General features: G+C 32.6%; 2 protein-coding genes across 2 annotated transcripts; one reads left to right on the forward strand and one right to left on the reverse strand.

The window, feature by feature from the left end:
- The first annotated feature begins 1556 nt into the window (after positions 1-1556).
- On the forward strand, positions 1557-10709 carry LOC125817089 (mRNA cap guanine-N7 methyltransferase 1-like). Its single transcript, XM_049496665.1, has 13 exons — positions 1557-1793; positions 2740-2879; positions 2952-3020; positions 3137-3208; positions 6215-6316; positions 6603-6659; positions 7338-7476; positions 8384-8448; positions 8542-8592; positions 9241-9303; positions 10065-10188; positions 10317-10378; positions 10602-10709. Exons 1-13 carry the CDS (start codon positions 1715-1717, stop codon positions 10698-10700), a joined length of 1122 nt encoding a protein of 373 aa, XP_049352622.1. The 5' UTR covers positions 1557-1714; the 3' UTR covers positions 10701-10709.
- Positions 10710-11363: 654 nt separating this feature from the next.
- On the reverse strand, positions 11364-14570 carry LOC125817062 (putative disease resistance protein RGA3). Its single transcript, XM_049496647.1, has one exon. It carries the CDS (start codon positions 14568-14570, stop codon positions 11754-11756), a length of 2817 nt encoding a protein of 938 aa, XP_049352604.1. The 3' UTR covers positions 11364-11753.
- Between the last annotated feature and the right edge of the window lie 4741 nt (positions 14571-19311).

A 19311-nucleotide genomic window follows, 5' to 3' on the forward strand; every position in this document is an offset into this window, starting at 1 on the left:
GTTAGCTTGAGATCACTCGTAATCCTAGGTCCCGTGTTACGTCTAGGGGGTAGCCTCGGTACATGACAATCCTGGGGTGGGGGGCGGGTCGCTTCCCTTGGTGCATTCACATTCTAAGCTCCACCTCCGGTGGGTGTTTCCCTTCCCCAACCTCTTCCACATCCTCTCATTGCGGGCTCTACCACTAGAGCTACTACCCTTGTGTCTTTCTGTCAAGTGTCAACTATCTGCGCACAGAAGAATGAAAGAGTTAGATACCAATTTGGATGGTCAAATAACAATTGGAATCAAGTCAAAGCTCGGAAGAAAAATGAAGAGGATTTCCTAAAGTCTTGTAGCCTCTTACAAAAAAGTACAAACGTTTTTGTACCATCCCATAAGACTCTACTAGACTCGTTTTGATATGACGAGATCAACAAACCTAGGACTCTAATACTAAGTTTATCACGACTCAAACCATCATAAGTGGCACCATACTAAACAATCTGGTGGGAGAACCATCTATTAACCCAAAACTAGCCAAACATCATTTAAAGAACCAAGTTTTTATCATATAAAAAGTAAAACATTTGCAACAACCAAGGATTGAGTCCTTATAAACTCAACCCAATAGTTTAAAACATTTAATGCGGAAAACCCCTAAGAACTGAAAGTCATTAAACCAAAACTCTAAAAAAATCAAATCGGGGATGCAACCCCGAAACTACTCTTAATGCTAAAACGAGTATATGTGTCTGAAAAAATAGTTTACGGTCCGTAGATGGTGTCCATAAAACTCAATTTCCTATAAATTTTAAAGCACTTAATTAAATAGGGATGGTCTGACCCTAGATTAGGATATCTAAGGTGTTGCAAAAGCTCTAAAATATTGATCATCTGTCATAAATCTCCATTACGAATTTTAATAGACTCAATTAGAATTGGAAAATTCTAATGGAAATTGAAACTAATTATTCAACACTCAGTGATCAAATATCATTTGACACAGTAAAGGAATAGAGCTAATATTTGCCGGTAAAATACTAACCTTGTTGATTCACATATAACCGACATTTTATTTCTTTTGCTTCATACGAATGAATTTAGAGATTCATATGGATAACATATCGTAAAATTAAAGCAATATAAGATATGAATATTAAAAGATTAGAGCAATAGCCATAAACATATCATTAATCCTTGAGAATTCTAGGAAGATTAAGGAGTGTGAAAGATAAATAAGAAGGCAGTGGAGATGTAGGTATTACTTCAAATCAATAATCACGATGAATAGTAATAAAGATAATACATTTAGTAGACATTCACGTAATATATTTCATAACAAAATTTAAATCATTAAAAGAAATAAAATAGGTTGCAAATAATTGAAACATTTTTCATAATTTAAATTGACTTTTTCAATTTTTAAATAAATTATTAAATTTTGTTTTCCTTAAATAAAATTCTTAACTACTTTATATTTTCAACTATTTTAAAATAATTAAAATAATAATAAAAAATATTACTAATATATTTAATTTTTGTCCTTAAATATTTTCCTTACAACCCCTTGTAAACGAATCCGAAAGGGCTTATAAGGCCGATGAACAAAAGTGTCTTTGACAAATCAAATACTTTCCCTTCACTAATTCCTTGTTCTTCTCTCACTGTTTTATAGCTTAGTGTTCCAGATTTGTTCATAATCCATACTGTTGTACTTGTTGGTTCTTAAATTATGAAGAGAAGTTACTCTGAATCTCCATCTTCGAGTTCTTATGGACCTCCACAATCCAAATTTAAGCATAACCCAGAAGGTATTTTATCATCTTCTTTGTTTTTATTACCTTTTCTTGGAATTATATGGATATAGCATGATGAAATTAGAGACTTTACTCGTATTTTAGCTAAACCCAGAAGGTAATTTTTATTTATTTTTTGTTTTCAAAAGACCCCACTTGGGATTTACCTATCTTGGTGTAGATGGATTTATGCATATTCGTTTTGTTTGTTGAATTAGTACTTGTAAAGTTAGAAACTTTACTTTTGTATAAGCACAACCCAGAAGGGAATTTTGTAATATTTTCTTTTAAGACAAATTCACTTGATTGTTGGCATTTCTTTGTATAGATAGATATGGATACAACATATTTGTTCATTGGTGTGTTTTTGTTGTTTTGATAACTGTGGTGTTGGGGTTAGCTTTGGCGTAACTTGACTAATTCCACGTGATACTAGCCACCGGCTAGCAGCAACATGTAACAGGTATCAGGTGACTCGTTACTAGGACAGATGGAAAGAAATCACCTAGTGTTTTTTTATCTGTAATGAGATTGAGACCGTTCAGTTCATTGACCACTAGGTCACACCGTTAGATGCCTGTGAAGTTAGAGAACTACTGCTTTTTTTAAAGCATAACCTAGAAGAGAATTTTCTCATGTTTTTCTTTAATAGTAACTGCATTTGATTTTAGTTATCTGTCGCTGTATAGACATAGATATAACATATTTGTTCATTGTTGCATTAGTTAGTAATAACAAGGATACTGTTATTTTCGCTGCTAAAGTGTTTTGCTACAATTATTGTAATGTCTGAATTTTATTTACGATGCAGGGTAGTTGTTTAACTGCTAGGGGCGATGTATTATGCCATAAATAATTGAACTTCTGATGCTAAACTTTAGGAAGTTGTAACCTTTTTGGATAAAGAAGCCAGAAGTTGGTTTTCTATTGCGGTTTGATTAAAAGTTTGAACTGGTGTCAGGCGACACTCATTTTCTGGAAGATGAGAGTACAAAAATCTTTGCCAGGAAGGTGGCTGATCATTACAGTGCGAGGACCAATCAAACTCTTGAAGAGCGCGAAGCAAGTCCTATCATCCATTTAAAGAAACTTAATAATTGGGTATGTCTTGTTTATTCATAAGCGGGGATATTCTGCATAGTTCATTGCTAATGAGGTTTTCTGGCTTGTTAGATCAAGAGTGTCTTGATTCAGCTTTATACGAAAAGAGGGGATGCAGTTCTTGATCTTGCTTGTGGGAAGGTACTTTTGCCTTATTGTACACCCCAATTATCTGGCAGCAATTGAGCTGTTAGAATTTCTAGGTGGTAATTAACCAAGTAGCCATGCATCTAATTCTCATTTTCTGTTTAAACCAGGGTGGTGATCTCATCAAATGGGATAAAGCAAAGATTGGATATTACGTTGGTATTGATATTGCCGATGGTTCAGTAAGTTCCTGCTGGATGAATACTTGTTTTGGTCTTTTTGTGCTTGCCACTGCAAGTCAGAGCTCCCTTTCAGCAAGCTATTTTACATGCTTAATAATTTGTATGGCTTCCTAGAAGATGCTTTTTACCAGTACTTAGATGTTTTGCAGTTAAACATTATTAAATATTATTAATTGAACATCTGAAGGTTTACTATGCTATTAGCTGTTAGAGTGGTGCTTGCAGTGAAGTATAGTATAACAAGGATATTCTAGGGGCCCGTTTGGCCATGTGATATGAAATCATATGAAATGAAGTTGAAGTTTTGTTTGGACATGCAACTTGGTTTTGGTTATAAACATAAAAACTTTCAAATTTACCCCAATTTTTAAAATAGAATCTTACCAAATAAGTAAAAGTTTATAACAAAAGTATAATACACTATAACAAAGCTATTCTAAAAAAAACTACAACATTTATTGATCAAACTCTAGTTCAATAAAAAGTAAAATTGAGCATGATTGTAGTGTACTACTCTTTAATATAAGTCGTTTGTTGGTCAATATCATTAGTAACTATATTATCATGTGAATATTTCGAGAATATTTCATCACTCCTTCAATTAATCGCAAAAAATAATGTAGATATTAAATGGTGGCTTTTTCTTTTACAAAATCTAAACTTGTGGGTCAATTTTTATATTTACAAAATATGAAATCATGATATGAAATTTTCAAATCAAGCTTTTTGGAAAATTTGGAATTTCATCTCAAGATTTGGAATCATGAGATAAAATCGCATGTCCAAACGCCGATTACATCTCATGATTACAAATCACGAGATGAAATCGCATGTCCAAATGCCTACTAAGCCATGTGGTGGGACTTTGCATCCACCTGGTCACCAGGGTATCTTTAATTCTTAAGGTGGTTCAAGAATGATAAATAAAGGAGGATCTATCTTCATTCTAGTTTGTGGTTCCATTATGGTGTTTCCCACTAAATTGACATGTATTCAGTCAGATTTCACTCATTATATAGGTTATTGTTTCTGTTTATCATCGGTAGCATTCTGCATAGTAGATTTTTTTAAGATCCAACATTTCCTGAACTTTTTATCATGCAGCCTAATTGCTTAAAGTATTAACAAGTCTTTGCCTTCTTTTCTTAAAATTAGTTACACGCAGTTGATCTTCTGTATAGGAATAATTCTCTGATTTGGTTAAACTTTTGAAATATTCTTCTCTGATATGAGGCAAATGATGTTATTAATGACAGGGAAACCCTGTGTACAAGTTGTATACCAATAGATGGAGAACCTACTTCAAAATGTGGTTCTGTATGAAAGAATTCCAATTATCTTATTTATTCATCTATTCACAAAGAAACCCCATGGTCATTGGTACACCAAAAAGAAACTAGAAACAAGAGACTATTTTGCAGTTTGATAAAATCAATATCAACACCGTCAAAAGCTATCATGTTTCTCTTTTCATAGAACTCGCATAATGGGCTGATGGAGCAACATCCCATGCTAGATTTTCTCTTCCTCCTTCTAAAGGCCTAACTATGTACACCTCCTCCAATGTGCTCAGCACCATCCATTCAATCCAATCCAATTTCGAAACATTCTTTTCATGAACTATGTTGAACTACTCAAGTTTGTTGATAAGAAGTGGCAAAAACATGAGGGATCTCTATTTGTGCTTTAAATTATCGTAGACAGAAATACTTTACCTGGGGGGGGGGGGGGGGTTATCTTACACAGATTTTGCTTAGGGGGAGGGTGCCATGCATCTTTTTTTTTTTTTTTTTTTGTTGGACAGAGACATCTGTCTGGGGCCAACCCTTAGGACTAACCACAAAGGTCGACATTTGTGAGGGTGCCATGCATCTGATCAAAATGGTATCCTGTAATTTTTGCTAGCATAATCCCCAATACTAGCTGATTAAATTTAAATAACTAATGGCTGACTAGAAGAATTGACCAGCATGATTGCCTAGCATTGACCAGCAGGATTGAGATGGAAAATCAATTTCTTGTTTCCAGGTTCTATTTGAACCATGTGTGTGCATGCATCTCCATAGAATGGACTGGAGCATGAGGCACACTGCCTTGGCTGAGAAATCCGTGGAGTTATGAATTATTGCCTTGTGGTATTTGTTTATATGAATACAAGGGTTGATCTTCTGTCTCTGGCAGAACTATTCCAAAGATCTGTTTTTTTTTATTGAGTAATAAACATGATTAAGGAAAACATTATTGAGTTGCCATTTAACTTGAGGGGAATGTTGATCAAATTTTGGTTCTGTCTTTTAATTGGAGGTTAATCTGGATTATTAACTTAAAGAAAAGGCCACAAAAGCTTTCTTAAATTCTAACTTGTTGACATCAGTTCTAAATGATTCAGGCATAGGAGATGCTGGCATTTCTTAATCAGTGCTATCAAAGGCGAAAAGCGCAAAAAAGCTCTAAGGTCCGTGGGGGCTTTAAGCGCAAATAAAGCGTAGACTTTAATGAAAAAAGACGCAAAGGGAGAAAAGAATACAAATATGTAGGTTTAGTCCAAGACTAATAATTATAAACATGAATGACAAATATATGAACAAAGAAGTTTATGATAAAGTGAAATATCAATTATTTAGTTTCACTTCTTCATAAGAAGCTCATTGGCAAGGAAACTTTTGCCTTGGAACCTTGATAACGACACTGAAGCGCACATAAAGCGAGGCGAAGCGTTCAACACGTTTTGAGCCTCGCTTCAGGGCTTAAGCGCGCCTTTGATAACACTGTTCTTAATTGAGTGCTCCATTTAGTAGATTTGCATGCTAAGTTTCTTCCTTTATTTACGGGACTGAATATCCATCTAATAGAATGTTATATTGCTCTATATTTCTTTTGACCAAGTAAAGTAATTATATTCCTCTATATATTTATGTTAAATTCTAGTTTTTGAGGTCTATTTTTATTTTCTATTGTATTTGAGTGCTAGCCTGACTTTTGATATTATTCTTGAATCATGTAAAGATAGAAGACTGCCGGACCCGTTACAATGGTGAGGCAGATCACCATCAGCGACGCAAAAAGTTCTCATTTCCTGCCAGACTCCTGTGTGGAGATTGTTATGAGGTAAATCAGCTGACTACATGATCAATCAAGTTTTCTCATTCTTCAGATGGAACTGAAAGTTCTTATCTTTTTGTTGCTTTTTTTTTTTTCCGCGTTGTTTAGATTATTATGAATGTATGATGAATCATTTCCTAAACATACGATGACCTTAGGTATCATGTCCTTAGCTGGATGTATAGTGATGATTAATATATGCTTAAAACCACTGATATTCCAAACAGCTGCGTGCTTTTATTGAAACATCAAGGCGGATGACTCTACTGATATCTTGTGTGGGAAATTTCAGGTTCGTTTGGATAGGGTTTTAGCAGATGATGCACCTTTTGATGTTTGTAGCTGTCAGGTATGTCAGTCTCCTACATTTCCTATAGTGTAGCATTGTTCTTCAGGGAGTTAGGTGAAAAACATAGTCCAAGATGAACCATTTATCATTCTCCTTCAAAAATATTTCGTGCCAATCAGTAAAGTAGTTCAATTAAGCCAGAAAATAACTACTCCATGTTATCAAAAGGAGTAGTTATTTTATGGCTTAATTGAACTATTTTTCTGCCATTTCTTAGCCTATAGAGGTACATGCTTCTATGAATTGAATTACTTTTATAAAACTGCATCTCTTTCTATGAGCATCGTGAGGTGTTTTGGGTATGTTGGTGCCCTCGTAAAATATCTCTTCTCAAGCTTTCATGTTTTTGGTTCCTGGCTATGTTAAATGTTTCATTTTTCCTATTTTGGTTTTTCTCCAGCTTTACTTTCTATTTTGCCAATGAAACTTGTAAATTCATTACTGTGTTCAGAAGTTTTTCCAAAGTAGCTCACTGAAAAAGGAGTCCAATCCACATCTTTCTTAAATTTTAAAGAAACTTTAATGAAGTAAAGGTTGAGGAAAAATGGCTGTACAGTGTCCTCCTGATTGGATCCCTCTGCCTAGTATCTTGATATGCAACAGCCCTTTATCCAGAAATTATGTCCGTCTTGGGTGTCCTCTTACAGATTCTAAGCTAAGAAAACTTGAAATTTGCAGTTTGCTATGCATTATTCGTGGTCTACTGAGGCACGTGCACGACGTGCGCTGGCCAATATCTCAGCTTTACTCCGACCTGGAGGAATATTTATTGGAACAATGCCAGATGCCAATGTCATTGTCAAGAAGTATAGAGAAGGTTTAACTTTTGCTCAATTCTGCCCTGCTTGTCCCTGTTGAATCTATAAATGTGATGACTCTGATGTCTTTGTGATATATCCTTACTCTCATCACTAGCTTTTCAGTTAAAAGGTCAAGGAGCTGAAGTGCAACTAGAAAATTGTTCTTCATTTATTTATTTTTTCTCCTTTTCTATTTGGGGTGGGGGGGCGCTCAAATGCTTAGATTGTTGCCTGATTCATCAATCATTCAACTATGCATCAAATTTAAATTAGTTGGGTTGGCTATGTGAATCCTTTATGTCCTCTGCCTGGATCTATTTCCTTCCAGTATTGACAAATAATTGCTTGTAAGGCACATAAAAATTCCTTCAGAACAAGAAATTATCTAAACCTAACTCTTTTTTCTACCCTTACATATGAGTATCCAACTAGACAAAAAGACTTATACCAAAGATGAGATCTTATGCAAGTTACACCTGCAACAAAACTTCAATCGTAACCTGTTGGTACATATAGGTCCTTTGCTTCTATTGTATTCTTTACTTTGTTAAGCATGCACCTATTTTGAGATTTTAAGTCATTTGAGACAATTTTCCTTCATGTGGTTTTAGGTCTACATCGTTCCTTTTTTTAATCATCATAAAAGTATCCCACCTACAAGCATGGTGCATTTAGAGGTCTATGTAGGATATAGCCAAACCATCTTAGTTTACCTTTTCTCATATCTTCTATGTGTTTTATTTAAAGCCTCTGTGATTATTTCTAATATTGTCTAATTCTTTATGATCGTGTAGCCATCACTTAAGACTAGTGGAGTGATCGTGGCATTACAAATTTTTGAAATGTGTTATGTAGTCTCTTTTTATACAAGTCCAGATTAAAGATCTGTTGATATATGGTTCCTGTTTATCTTTGGAAGTACAGCTGAGGGGCTAGCCTTTGGTAATAGTGTCTATTGGATACGTTTTGATGAAGAGTTTTCAGAGAAGGTAACTTGTGTTATCATTTTCTAGCAATTTTCTAATTTCTGTTTTTTTCCTATTATAAGTATTCGTATATTAAGATCTTCTATTGTTTTGCAGAAATTTAAATCTTCAAATCCTTTTGGCATCAAATACAAGTTCCATCTGGAGGTGTGTAGACCTTTATGGCTTCCTATATATCTTAGCTGTGTCCTTTGATATTATTGCTATTGATTAAAGTATGTACTCGCTTCTTTGTCGATTTTTGTTGCAAAACACAAATCTCAGCTTCCATTTGAATAATTTATTTGTTTTATAGCTAGTCTATACATGTATGGTTTTCAGTTTTTGCTTTACGTGTCTAGAATCATGCACATTGAAGAATTTTTATTTGTCTTTTAGCCTCCATGATTTGCAAGTTCTAGCAGACTAAATAACTGTTCTTACTCTACTATTTATGGATTTGCATGTGCTATGAATGAAACCAAACACTATTTTGGGGCTCAAAACTCAGTTATTAATTTTTATCAGACAATAGTTTATGTACATATATCAACAGGTTGAGAATCCCATTTTAAACGACTTACAACAGACTTTGTATTATATGCTTGGAATGTTATCATCCTCCTATTAAATCCTGAAAACCAACATACGGTTATCCTCTTATTAAATCCTGAAAACCAACATAGGGTAATCCTCCTATTAAATCCTGAAAACCAATCTACGGTTCTGATATTGAAAATCCTTTGATTGCATCTATGTGTGAATATATGATTTATCTGCTTTTCAACAAATAAACTGTCAATATTTGGATTGTAGGATGCTGTTGATTGTCCTGAGTGGATTGTTCCTTTCCCCGTCTTCAAGGCAATGGCTGAAGAGGTATTAGCATGTGTGCCTCCCACTTTTAGTTGTTGACATGTACTTCACCACAGGTCATTTGTTTTTTGACTTAATATACCCCTTTTATATGAATACGAGAAATTGTAGGTGTAAATATGCCCTTTTTTATCTTATATTATTTTTTTATTTTAAATCAAGACCATGGTAGGTTTTCTTTTATATAGAGAAGGCAATTTTCTTGATTGAGAGCAGTGTTATCAAAAGCAAAGAGAGTTGTAAGGTCTGTTGGGGCTTTAAGCGCAAAGCGCAAATAAAGTGTAGACTTTGATGCAAAAAGGCGCAAAGGGAGAAAAAGTATAAATATATATATGATTAGTCCAAGACTAATAATTTGTAAGCATGAATGACAAATATATGAACAAAGAAATTAAAAATAATTACGATAAAAAGTGAAATATCAATTGTGTAGTGTCATCTCCTCAGAAGAGGTTCATTGGCAAGGAAATGTATGTCTTAGAACCTTGATGACGACACTGAAGCACACATTAAGTGTGCCTTTGATAACACTGATTGAGAGCGCTCCCTAATGTTATTATGAGACAAAATAAGGGAGTATCTTAGACATTGTTCAAAATCCTTATAGTTACTCAGATAGAATTTGTGTATGCTATACGAGGCATAATTACTGATATTTCAAGGATTGCACTGCAGAAGGCATAATATTAGCATTCAAGTATATAATGCAATTGTTTCTTGCCTTCACATTTATTCTGACAGTGTTATTTAATTTTTTATTGCAGTATGACTTCGAGCTAGTTTTTGTGAAGAACAACCATGAGTTTGTGGATGAGTACATGAAGAAACCAGAGTTCATTGAGCTAATGAGGAGGCTCGGTGCATTAGGTGATGGGAACCAAGACCAAAGTAAGTTTTGGTTATCTTAGATGCTGAATATTAGTGCTGTGCTCTTTCATCCAAGTATTTTCGATAATTGATGCTTGTTACATATGCATACCCAAAACTTGTGTTGTGATATAGTTTGCTAATTACAGGTACTCTATCATCAGACGAATGGGAGGTAGCCTACCTTTATTTGGCATTTGTTCTAAGGAAGGTATGAACATACCTAATTCATGTTCTAATATTACCGTTGTTTGTTAAACAGTAATCCACGACCCAAACTTTGGGGAGGGGGAGGGGCATGACTAGCATCCGACAGCATATACACAACAACCACAATAAAAGTAATTACTTTGTATGCAAAGTATGCCTTTGCATGGACAATGACATTGATTCTTGTGATTGTGATCTCGGGTAAAATCTTGTTTATTTTGCAGCGAGGGCAACCAGATCAAACACGAAGAAACCCTAGACGAGACAAAGGCAAGATGCAATTGACAAAAGACGATATTGAGAATGTTAACGGTGCAGTGTAGTGCTTTGCTCCAACCTTTGAAACTGAAAACTGTTATGGAACATGAGGAAGTATCTGAAATGAAGAGGAACAATAAACACAGTGCCCACTTCAAGTCGATAAATCCAGCAGCTAATCAATTTTGCAGAATAAAAACTATAGTTTTCCCCTTATCATTTGTTACATCAACTTGGTATTATACTCCTGCATAAAAAAGTTGATGTGGGCAGAAGTGGCTGGTTCTAATGATACTAGTCACCAGTGCAATGTTTGTTTGTCCACTTGCAACTTACCATGTAACTCTCTGTACCATTACATATTTAAAGTGAGAAAATAACCAAAAAAATCAATCTGGAATATTAAGATAAAAATGTTTTAGAGATCTAAGACAATTGAACACTGATGTCAAGATCAAATATATGTTGTTTGTTTACTTATGCTGTTAACGCACAGTTGAGAGTACCTTATCTGGTATTCTTTTTTTTTTTTACCCTCCCATGAGTTCCCACCCTTTTTGCTCCCTCCCCTGCTTACTTGAACTCGCAACCTTCGGGTTGGAAGTGAGAGGTGTTTACCATCCGACCAACTCCCTCTCGTGAGCTTATTTGGTATTCCATTTCAAAGTTCTTGCATCAACAACTCCAATGGAACCAACTTATTGATTGATTTTTTGAGACTCATTAAGTTACTTTGAACAATACAAGATTTTATATATAAAGACAAATAAGATTTGGTAGTACGGTAGTAGACAACTCTCTTAGTTCAAAGAGTATTCAAGCTATACATGTTCAACATCTAAAATACAAAAATCTTGATGTACATGTCATCAAAACATGGATACAGGTTCATACTCTAGACAAGGATAATTCAAGTAACAAAAGAGAAAAAAAAATGAAGAAAACTAATAAAGTTTATTATCATACATATCTTTCTCATTCTCATGTAGGAGATGAATAAGTCTTGCAATTAAGGTAATGCTTGGCCAACTCCCATAGTGTGATGAGCAGTTTGTACAAGGCAGATGATTACCAAGTGATTCCGGCTTCAGGCTTCTCACAAAAGAACTCAACATTCCTCACATCGCATCATCAGTTTCAATGTTCTGAATATGAGTTATCTCAGTCCAATCAAGTTCAAGACAAGGACACATCTCGATCTTCAAAGACTCTAGTGATGACACTCTTTGTAGGAGACAATATGGAAGGCTATTAAGCTTTTCACAACAATTTAATTCTAACTCCTTAAGACTAGGCATTACTGAAAAACCAACTTCTGGTTTTATGTCTGTCCATTCTTCCCACTCTGAACAATATGAAAATCTCAATTTCTTCAACTTTGGAAATGTGTTAATGGTTCCTGGCAAGCCCAAGAATTCATTTCCTACATGTTTCAATTCATCCATAAGCCTTATCCAAAGAATTTCAAGAAATGGCAACTTACCTAAAGGTGGCAAAAAGGTGCAATTAAAGCACTCACTTAGTGTAAGAACTCTAAGATTATTAAGGGACAGTGTAATCCATGTTGGGAATTGAGTGCCTCTGTATCCGTTGATGGTCAAGAATCTAAGGTTTGGAGGTGGTATTAGAGCTTCCATCACATCCATACTTACCTCACTTGCCCAGTAGAAATTCAAACGTAGTTCCTTGATGTATGGCTTCATTCTTAATGCTGCATTTTGTGCTTCAACTACGTCTTCTGCAGCGTTCAAACTGTCGATCACATGGATAGATACATACCCTTGAAGCTGGTTCAATTTTCCGATATATCCTAGCTTGCTTGATCCTTTCCCAACTACAAAGTCACTCAAAGTCCTGAGCTGAGTTAGATTTCCGATATCTTGAGGAAAAGATTCCAACTTGGGTGTGTCAGTTGTAATGAGGTGTCTCAAGTTTATCAGTCTTCCTATATGTTGAGGAAGTCTTGAAAGACGCTTACATCCTTGAAGATCTAACGTTTGCAGATTACACAACCGGCAAATGGCTTCAGGCAAGTTCTGTACTTGGCTGCTGCTTAAATCAATGTACCTCAGATGGAACAGCTTGCCGATTTCTTGAGGGAGTTCTTGTATTCCACAGCCATGTAAATTTAGAACTCTTAGACATTTAAGACCTTTGACCAGATCGTGAGTAAGCTCTTTCGCGAGCAAGTGTTCAGCAAAAAGACTGCGGATCTTTTCAACATCACAGACAGAAACAGGAGTTACTGTACTGTCAGTTCTCTCCCAGCATAAATGATGAACACTAAGAACTTTTTCTGTGCTTTCGGTCCCTGTGATGCTATAGCAGTCATTTTTTGAAAGAAACTGAGCAAAATCATGCACTACATCATGCATTTTGCAAGATATTATCACACTTGTATTTTTATCATCTGTCTCCAACTCCTGAAAGAAAGAGCGCATAGCTAAGTTCATGAAGTACTCGCGTCCTCTAACTTCCTGCTGGTTATTTTCAACTGTGCTGAGATAACCTTGTGCCATCCAAATTCTGACCAACTTGTCTACATTTATGACAGTATCTTTAGGAAAAATGGCACAATATGAGAAACAACGCTTCAAGATTGGGAGCAAGTCATTGTAGCTCAAGTACAAATGAGGAAAAAGGTCTAATGTCACTTCTTCCTGTTCCCATATTTGATTGTCCAAAACAGTTTGCCACTCTTGTTCTGTAACCTTAAAACGTAGGAGACTTCCCATAGCCTTTGCAGCAAGTGGCAATCCTTTGCATTTTTGAACAATTCTCCTTCCAATATCTTCTAAATTCTCACGATCCTCGTTACTCCTTCCTGAAAATGCTATCCGACTAAACAATGCCCAGCAATCTGAATCTGATAGCTGTCCCAACCTATGCATGTAAGAACTGCCCATTATCCCCACAACCCTCTCACTTCGGGATGTAACCAAGATTCTACTTCCAGGAGCTCCATTCTTGAGGGAGTTCTTCAACGGTTCCCATTTTCTATTATCTTCAGACCACACATCATCTAGCACAAGAAAGAACCTTTTCTTAGAGACACATTCTTGAATTCTTTCTAACAACATATGGAACTCAGACAGATTCGGAGAGCTTTTAGTTAACCCTTCAAGAATAGCTTTTGCAACTTTGACTTCATCGAAAGGATCAGATACACAAATCCAAATTCTTTTATCGAAATGACCCTTCAATTCCTCATCACTATAAGCTAGTTGGGCAAGTGTTGTTTTTCCAATCCCACCTGTACCCACAACAGAAACAACAAGAGGGACACTTTCTTGATCACTACTCTCAAGCAACTTCCTCATTACAACATCTTTATCAGAATCCCTACCATGTACTTCTGATTCATCAACAATACCCGTACTCATAACTCTCCTAAACGCATCTTGATCAGAAACACTACCACCACCACCAGTTGCATTAACTACAAAATTGAACTGATCTTTATCCCTCACAATCTCTTCTAACTTCACATCCAATTCCTTTATTTTACGAACAATATCGCGATTAACCTCAAGTTTCTTGAAAGTAAAACAACAAGACAGTGAAAAGCAACTTACTTTCTTCTTAGGAATCGAAACAGCAGCACCAGAACCAGCATCAGCAACAGACTCATCTCTTTCAATTTGTTGCTGGAGTATTCTTGTGCGCCATTCATCTAACACATTGTCTGCATCATAAGAGAAAATTTCAAGAACTTCTAACCAATGCTTAACATATATATCTTTGACCCTTCTTCTCTCTGCATCATCCAATGCTGCTCTTATCATTTTCAACTTCAAAGATAAATTTTCGATCTCTTTCTTGATCCCAATAGCCATTTTCATCTCCTCTACTTGTTCTTTAACGTGTTCTTTAACTTGTTCCACAATGAAAGTACCTAATTGTTCAAGCACAATGGAGACGAGTACTTCAGCCATGGCTGTTTCTTGATTGGATTGGTTTGGTTTGGTTATGAAACAAAAACAGAAATTGAATAAGATTTTGTGGAAATAACCAAGTCTGTGAATATGTATAAAATAATTAGCATAAATGATCTTGTCTTTCAAGTCAATGAATATAATTGATCTAGTCTATTATAGTATACAACTATTCACCTCCTTCGTCCACAAGTTTCAAACGTCTTTGTTAGGGACCTTCAATATGAAATTTTCCTACGCGAATCTGAATTTAGTCCGACTCATATTGAACAAAAACGTTCTTAGTTAATATTTAATAATTTGGTCTTAAAATGTTATTACTATCAATAATTTAGTTTTAAAATACCCTTATTGTTACTTGATAGATCGAAATCCCTTTTTTGCAAATGAGTATATTATTTATTAGGAAAAACATATTTTTGACTGATTAAGTAATCATATGGATATATTTGAACTAAACTATTTATGAATGAGTATTTTTAGATCAAATTATTAACGGAAAACATTTTAATTCAATTAAGACATTTTTTTTATTCTTTTCTATATAAAGTACGTGATTTTTCTTATATACAGACTTTTTTTTCCTAACTACTTTCTTAACTTCTTCCGAGAAATTTCTCTGTTACTACTCCCTATAAGATATGATTGATGAAATTAACTTTGTTATACTTTTTATTAATCACTTTTACTCCGTTAATAGCAAAGTGTGAAGATTGAAGAAGTAATAAATTTTATATTTTGAAAATTCTTTTTGTTTTTGGACTAAAAAATATAGTCGACTAAAAAAACAAAAAAGGAATATGTGGTTACCCCAGAGTTATGGTGAAAGAATAAATTGTTTTTTTTCATTTTTAATTTTAAGTTTTTTTAGGTATGAAATTGTCTTTGCTAAAATAAATATATGGTGAGTCACTAAAGATATAATGATTCTTCTTTTTTTCCCTTTTTCTTTTGTCCCTTAATTTACTAATCTCATTCACGCGTAGCGTACATGTTGCCAGGTCCACTCTAAACAAATGCCTTTTTTTTCCTTCTTTCTCCATTTGTTAGTTAGATTGAAGGACACCCTGGTAATTGAATTTGGTGTAATTAGTGTAATTATATTGTCTTTTTCTGTTTGGAAGAACAGATAATTACTTGGTCAACAGGTAATTGGTGAGGAGGTAATTACACTCTACAGTTCACAGGCAGAGGCTGTGAATTGCCGGTAATTACATGGTGTAATTACCATATGATTACTTAATTATTTTTTTTCTATTTTTATTTTTTTGTTTTAATTTTTTTAGTTCTATTATTTTAAGTTCTTTTTTTATTTTTATTATTCTAAAAATTTGTAAAAGTTTATTTTTTATTTTATATTATTATATTTTTTTTCCTCTTGTTCTCAACCTTACTTTACGTGATTTTATGTAATTTTCTCGTATTATCTATTTCTTTATGCCATGCATATTTTCTCATTAGTATAATTTTATTAGTATTCTAATTTTTAAATTAAAATAGAACTTATTGTTAAGTAAGGTTATAGACTTACGTTTTCTTTATTAAGAAAAAATAAAAATAAATCATATTTATTGCTATGTTGAAATTTGTTATAAGAGTATTATGTTAAATTTTTTGTTTTGAATTTATAACTTATGTTATATTTTCAATTTCATTTGTTTTAGTAATATTGAATTTACATTGCATGTCATTTTTTAATTAGACTTGATAGATTACATTTTTGTCAAACATTTAATAATTTATGACATTTTATTTATATATTACTCGATTTATCAAACATGCATTTCATGATATTCGTAGAAACTTCATACTTTTAGTTGTTACGATCAATTCAATTGAAATATATTAATTTGAAAAAATATAAATCAATTATTTTTTCATAATATTAGTTACAGAAAATATGTTTATAAATTAATATATTTTCAAAAAAGAATATATATCTTAAATATTTAATTTAATGTCATTTATAAAGTTTCTTATTTGTCTAGTATAAATTTTAAATAATTAATTTTTATTTTTAAAATTTATCATAATTTTATAATTGCAATTGTGCATTCAAACAGAACATGTGTAATTATACTGTGGCATCCAAACATGACATGTGTAATTACACTGTGGCAATCAAACAGGTCAGTGTAATTACTAGAGTGGTAATTACTACCCTAGTAATTACACCAATTCCAATTACCAAGTGACTTTCCAAATAGACCGAGTCTGTTTGGAAAGCCACCACCTGGCTATAAGTATGATTTATGAAATTAACTTTAAAATACTTTTTATTAATCTCTTAAAATCCGTTTATAGCAAACTATTAGTGTAATTATATTGTCTTTTCCTGTTTGGAAGAACAGATAATTACTTGGTCAACAGGTAATTGGTGAGGAGGTAATTACACTCTACAGTTCACAGGCAGAGGCTGTGAATTGCTGGTAATTACATGGTGTAATTACCATATGATTACTTAATTATTTTTTTTCTATTTAAATTTCTTTGTTTTAATTTTTTTAGTTCTATTATTTTAAGTTCTTTTTTTATTTTTATTATTCTAAAAATTTGTAAAAGTTTATTTTTTATTTTATATTATTATATTTCATTTTCCTCTTGTTCTCAACCTTACTTTACGTGATTTTATGTAATTTTCTCGTATTATCTATTTCTTTATGCCATGCATATTTTCTCATTAGTATAATTTTATTAGTATTCTAATTTTTAAATTAAAATAGAACTTATTGTTAAGTAAGGTTATAGACTTACGTTTTCTTTATTAAGAAAAAATAAAAATAAATCATATTTATTGCTATGTTGAAATTTGTTATAAGAGTATTATGTTAAATTTTTTGTTTTGAATTTACAACTTATGTTATATTTTCAATTTCATTTGTTTTAGTAATATTGAATTTACATTGCATGTCATTTTTTAATTAGACTTGATAGATTACATTTTTGTCAAACATTTAATAATTTATGATATTTTATTTATATATTACTCGATTTATCAAACATGCATTTCATGATATTCGTAGAAACTTCATACTTTTAGTTGTTACGATCAATTCAATTGAAATATATTAATTTGAAAAAATATAAATCAATTATTTTTTCATAATATTAGTTACAGAAAATATGTTTATAAATTAATATATTTTCAAAAAAGAATATATATCTTAAATATTTAATTTAATGTCATTTATAAAGTTTCTTATTTGTCTAGTATAAATTTTAAATAATTAATTTTTATTTTTAAAATTTATTATAATTTTATAATTGCAATTGTGCATTCAAATAGAACATGTGTAATTATACTGTGGCATCCAAACATGACATGTGTAATTACACTGTGGCAACCAAACAGGTCAGTGTAATTACTAGGGTGGTAATTACTACCCTAGTAATTACACCAATTCCAATTACCAAGTGACTTTCCAAATAGACCGAGTCTGTTTGGAAAGCCACTACCCGGCTATAAGTATGATTTATGAAATTAACTTTAAAATACTTTTTATTAATCTCTTTTACTCCGTTTATAGCAAAGTGTGAAGATTGAGGAAGTAATAAATTTTATATTTTGAATTTTTTTTTTTTGGACTAAAAAAACAGTCCACCATAAAAGAAAGAGAAGGAATATGTTGTGATCATTTCATTTTTAATCAAAAATTTTAAATTCTAGTCTTCCTTCATATATGTGGTGAGCACTAAAGACGAGAGACATAATGATTCTTCCTTTTTCCCATTTTCTTTTGTTCATTGACTAATCTCATTAACGCGTAGCGCACATGTTGCCAGGTCCACTCTAGACATACGCCTTCTTTTTTCTTCTTTCTCTATTTGTTAATTGACTTACATTAAATGATATATATATATATATATATATATATATATATATATATATATATATAGCCACACACTTTCTTCGTAGGTGAAGATTTGAAGATGAAAGGTGCATCATTATCGATGCATGTTAGTTAAAGTATGTCATCGAATATTATTCGTATAATAAATTTATTAAGTTTAAAAATATAAAATTAATGTATTGACGTATAAATATAAATTAAATAACTCTATAATATAAAGTTTACTTTGTGGGTGATAATTTTGAACTTCACGTTGCACCATTAAAATAAAAAAAGTAATAAATGAGATTTGAACCCCGTCCCTCAAAGGTGTGCAACATTTAAACTAATGCACCAAAACTTAGTTTTAGTGTCTTTGGGTACGTAATAAATTATATGTTATATCTCAAGGTATTTATTATATATAGCACATGAGTCTGCCTCTGACTTTCTTGGTCTCAATTTATGTAATGTAATTTAATTGAGTGTGAAGTTTAAGAGTATGAAAAGATGTTGCGATGTTATAAGAATATTTTAATTGTATGAAATAGCAAACTATTAATTCAAATTAAATGTTATAGCCATAGTTTATTTTAATTGTAATTCACAATAAACATCCCATTTTTTTGCCATCTGATTTGGTATACAATTAGCCATTTTATACATTTCAGTATAAAATGTGTTTGTGTTTATATAAAGTGAGAGAAAAATGTATATACAAATACAAATACATATATTTTCATCCTATACACTTATAATTATACAAATACAAATCTTATTATACAAATTATAATGTATAAATAGATTTATACAAAACTGAACAATTTGTATAAAATTGGATGTTTGTAGCGAACTATACAAATCAAAAGTTCCATAGCAACATAAAATTTGCTATGGAGCACAATTATGCA

The sequence above is a fragment of the Solanum verrucosum genome, unplaced genomic scaffold (assembly GCF_900185275.1).
Source record: "Solanum verrucosum unplaced genomic scaffold, falcon-dt-bn FXZP01000094.1, whole genome shotgun sequence".
Taxonomy (NCBI): Eukaryota; Viridiplantae; Streptophyta; class Magnoliopsida; order Solanales; family Solanaceae; genus Solanum; species Solanum verrucosum.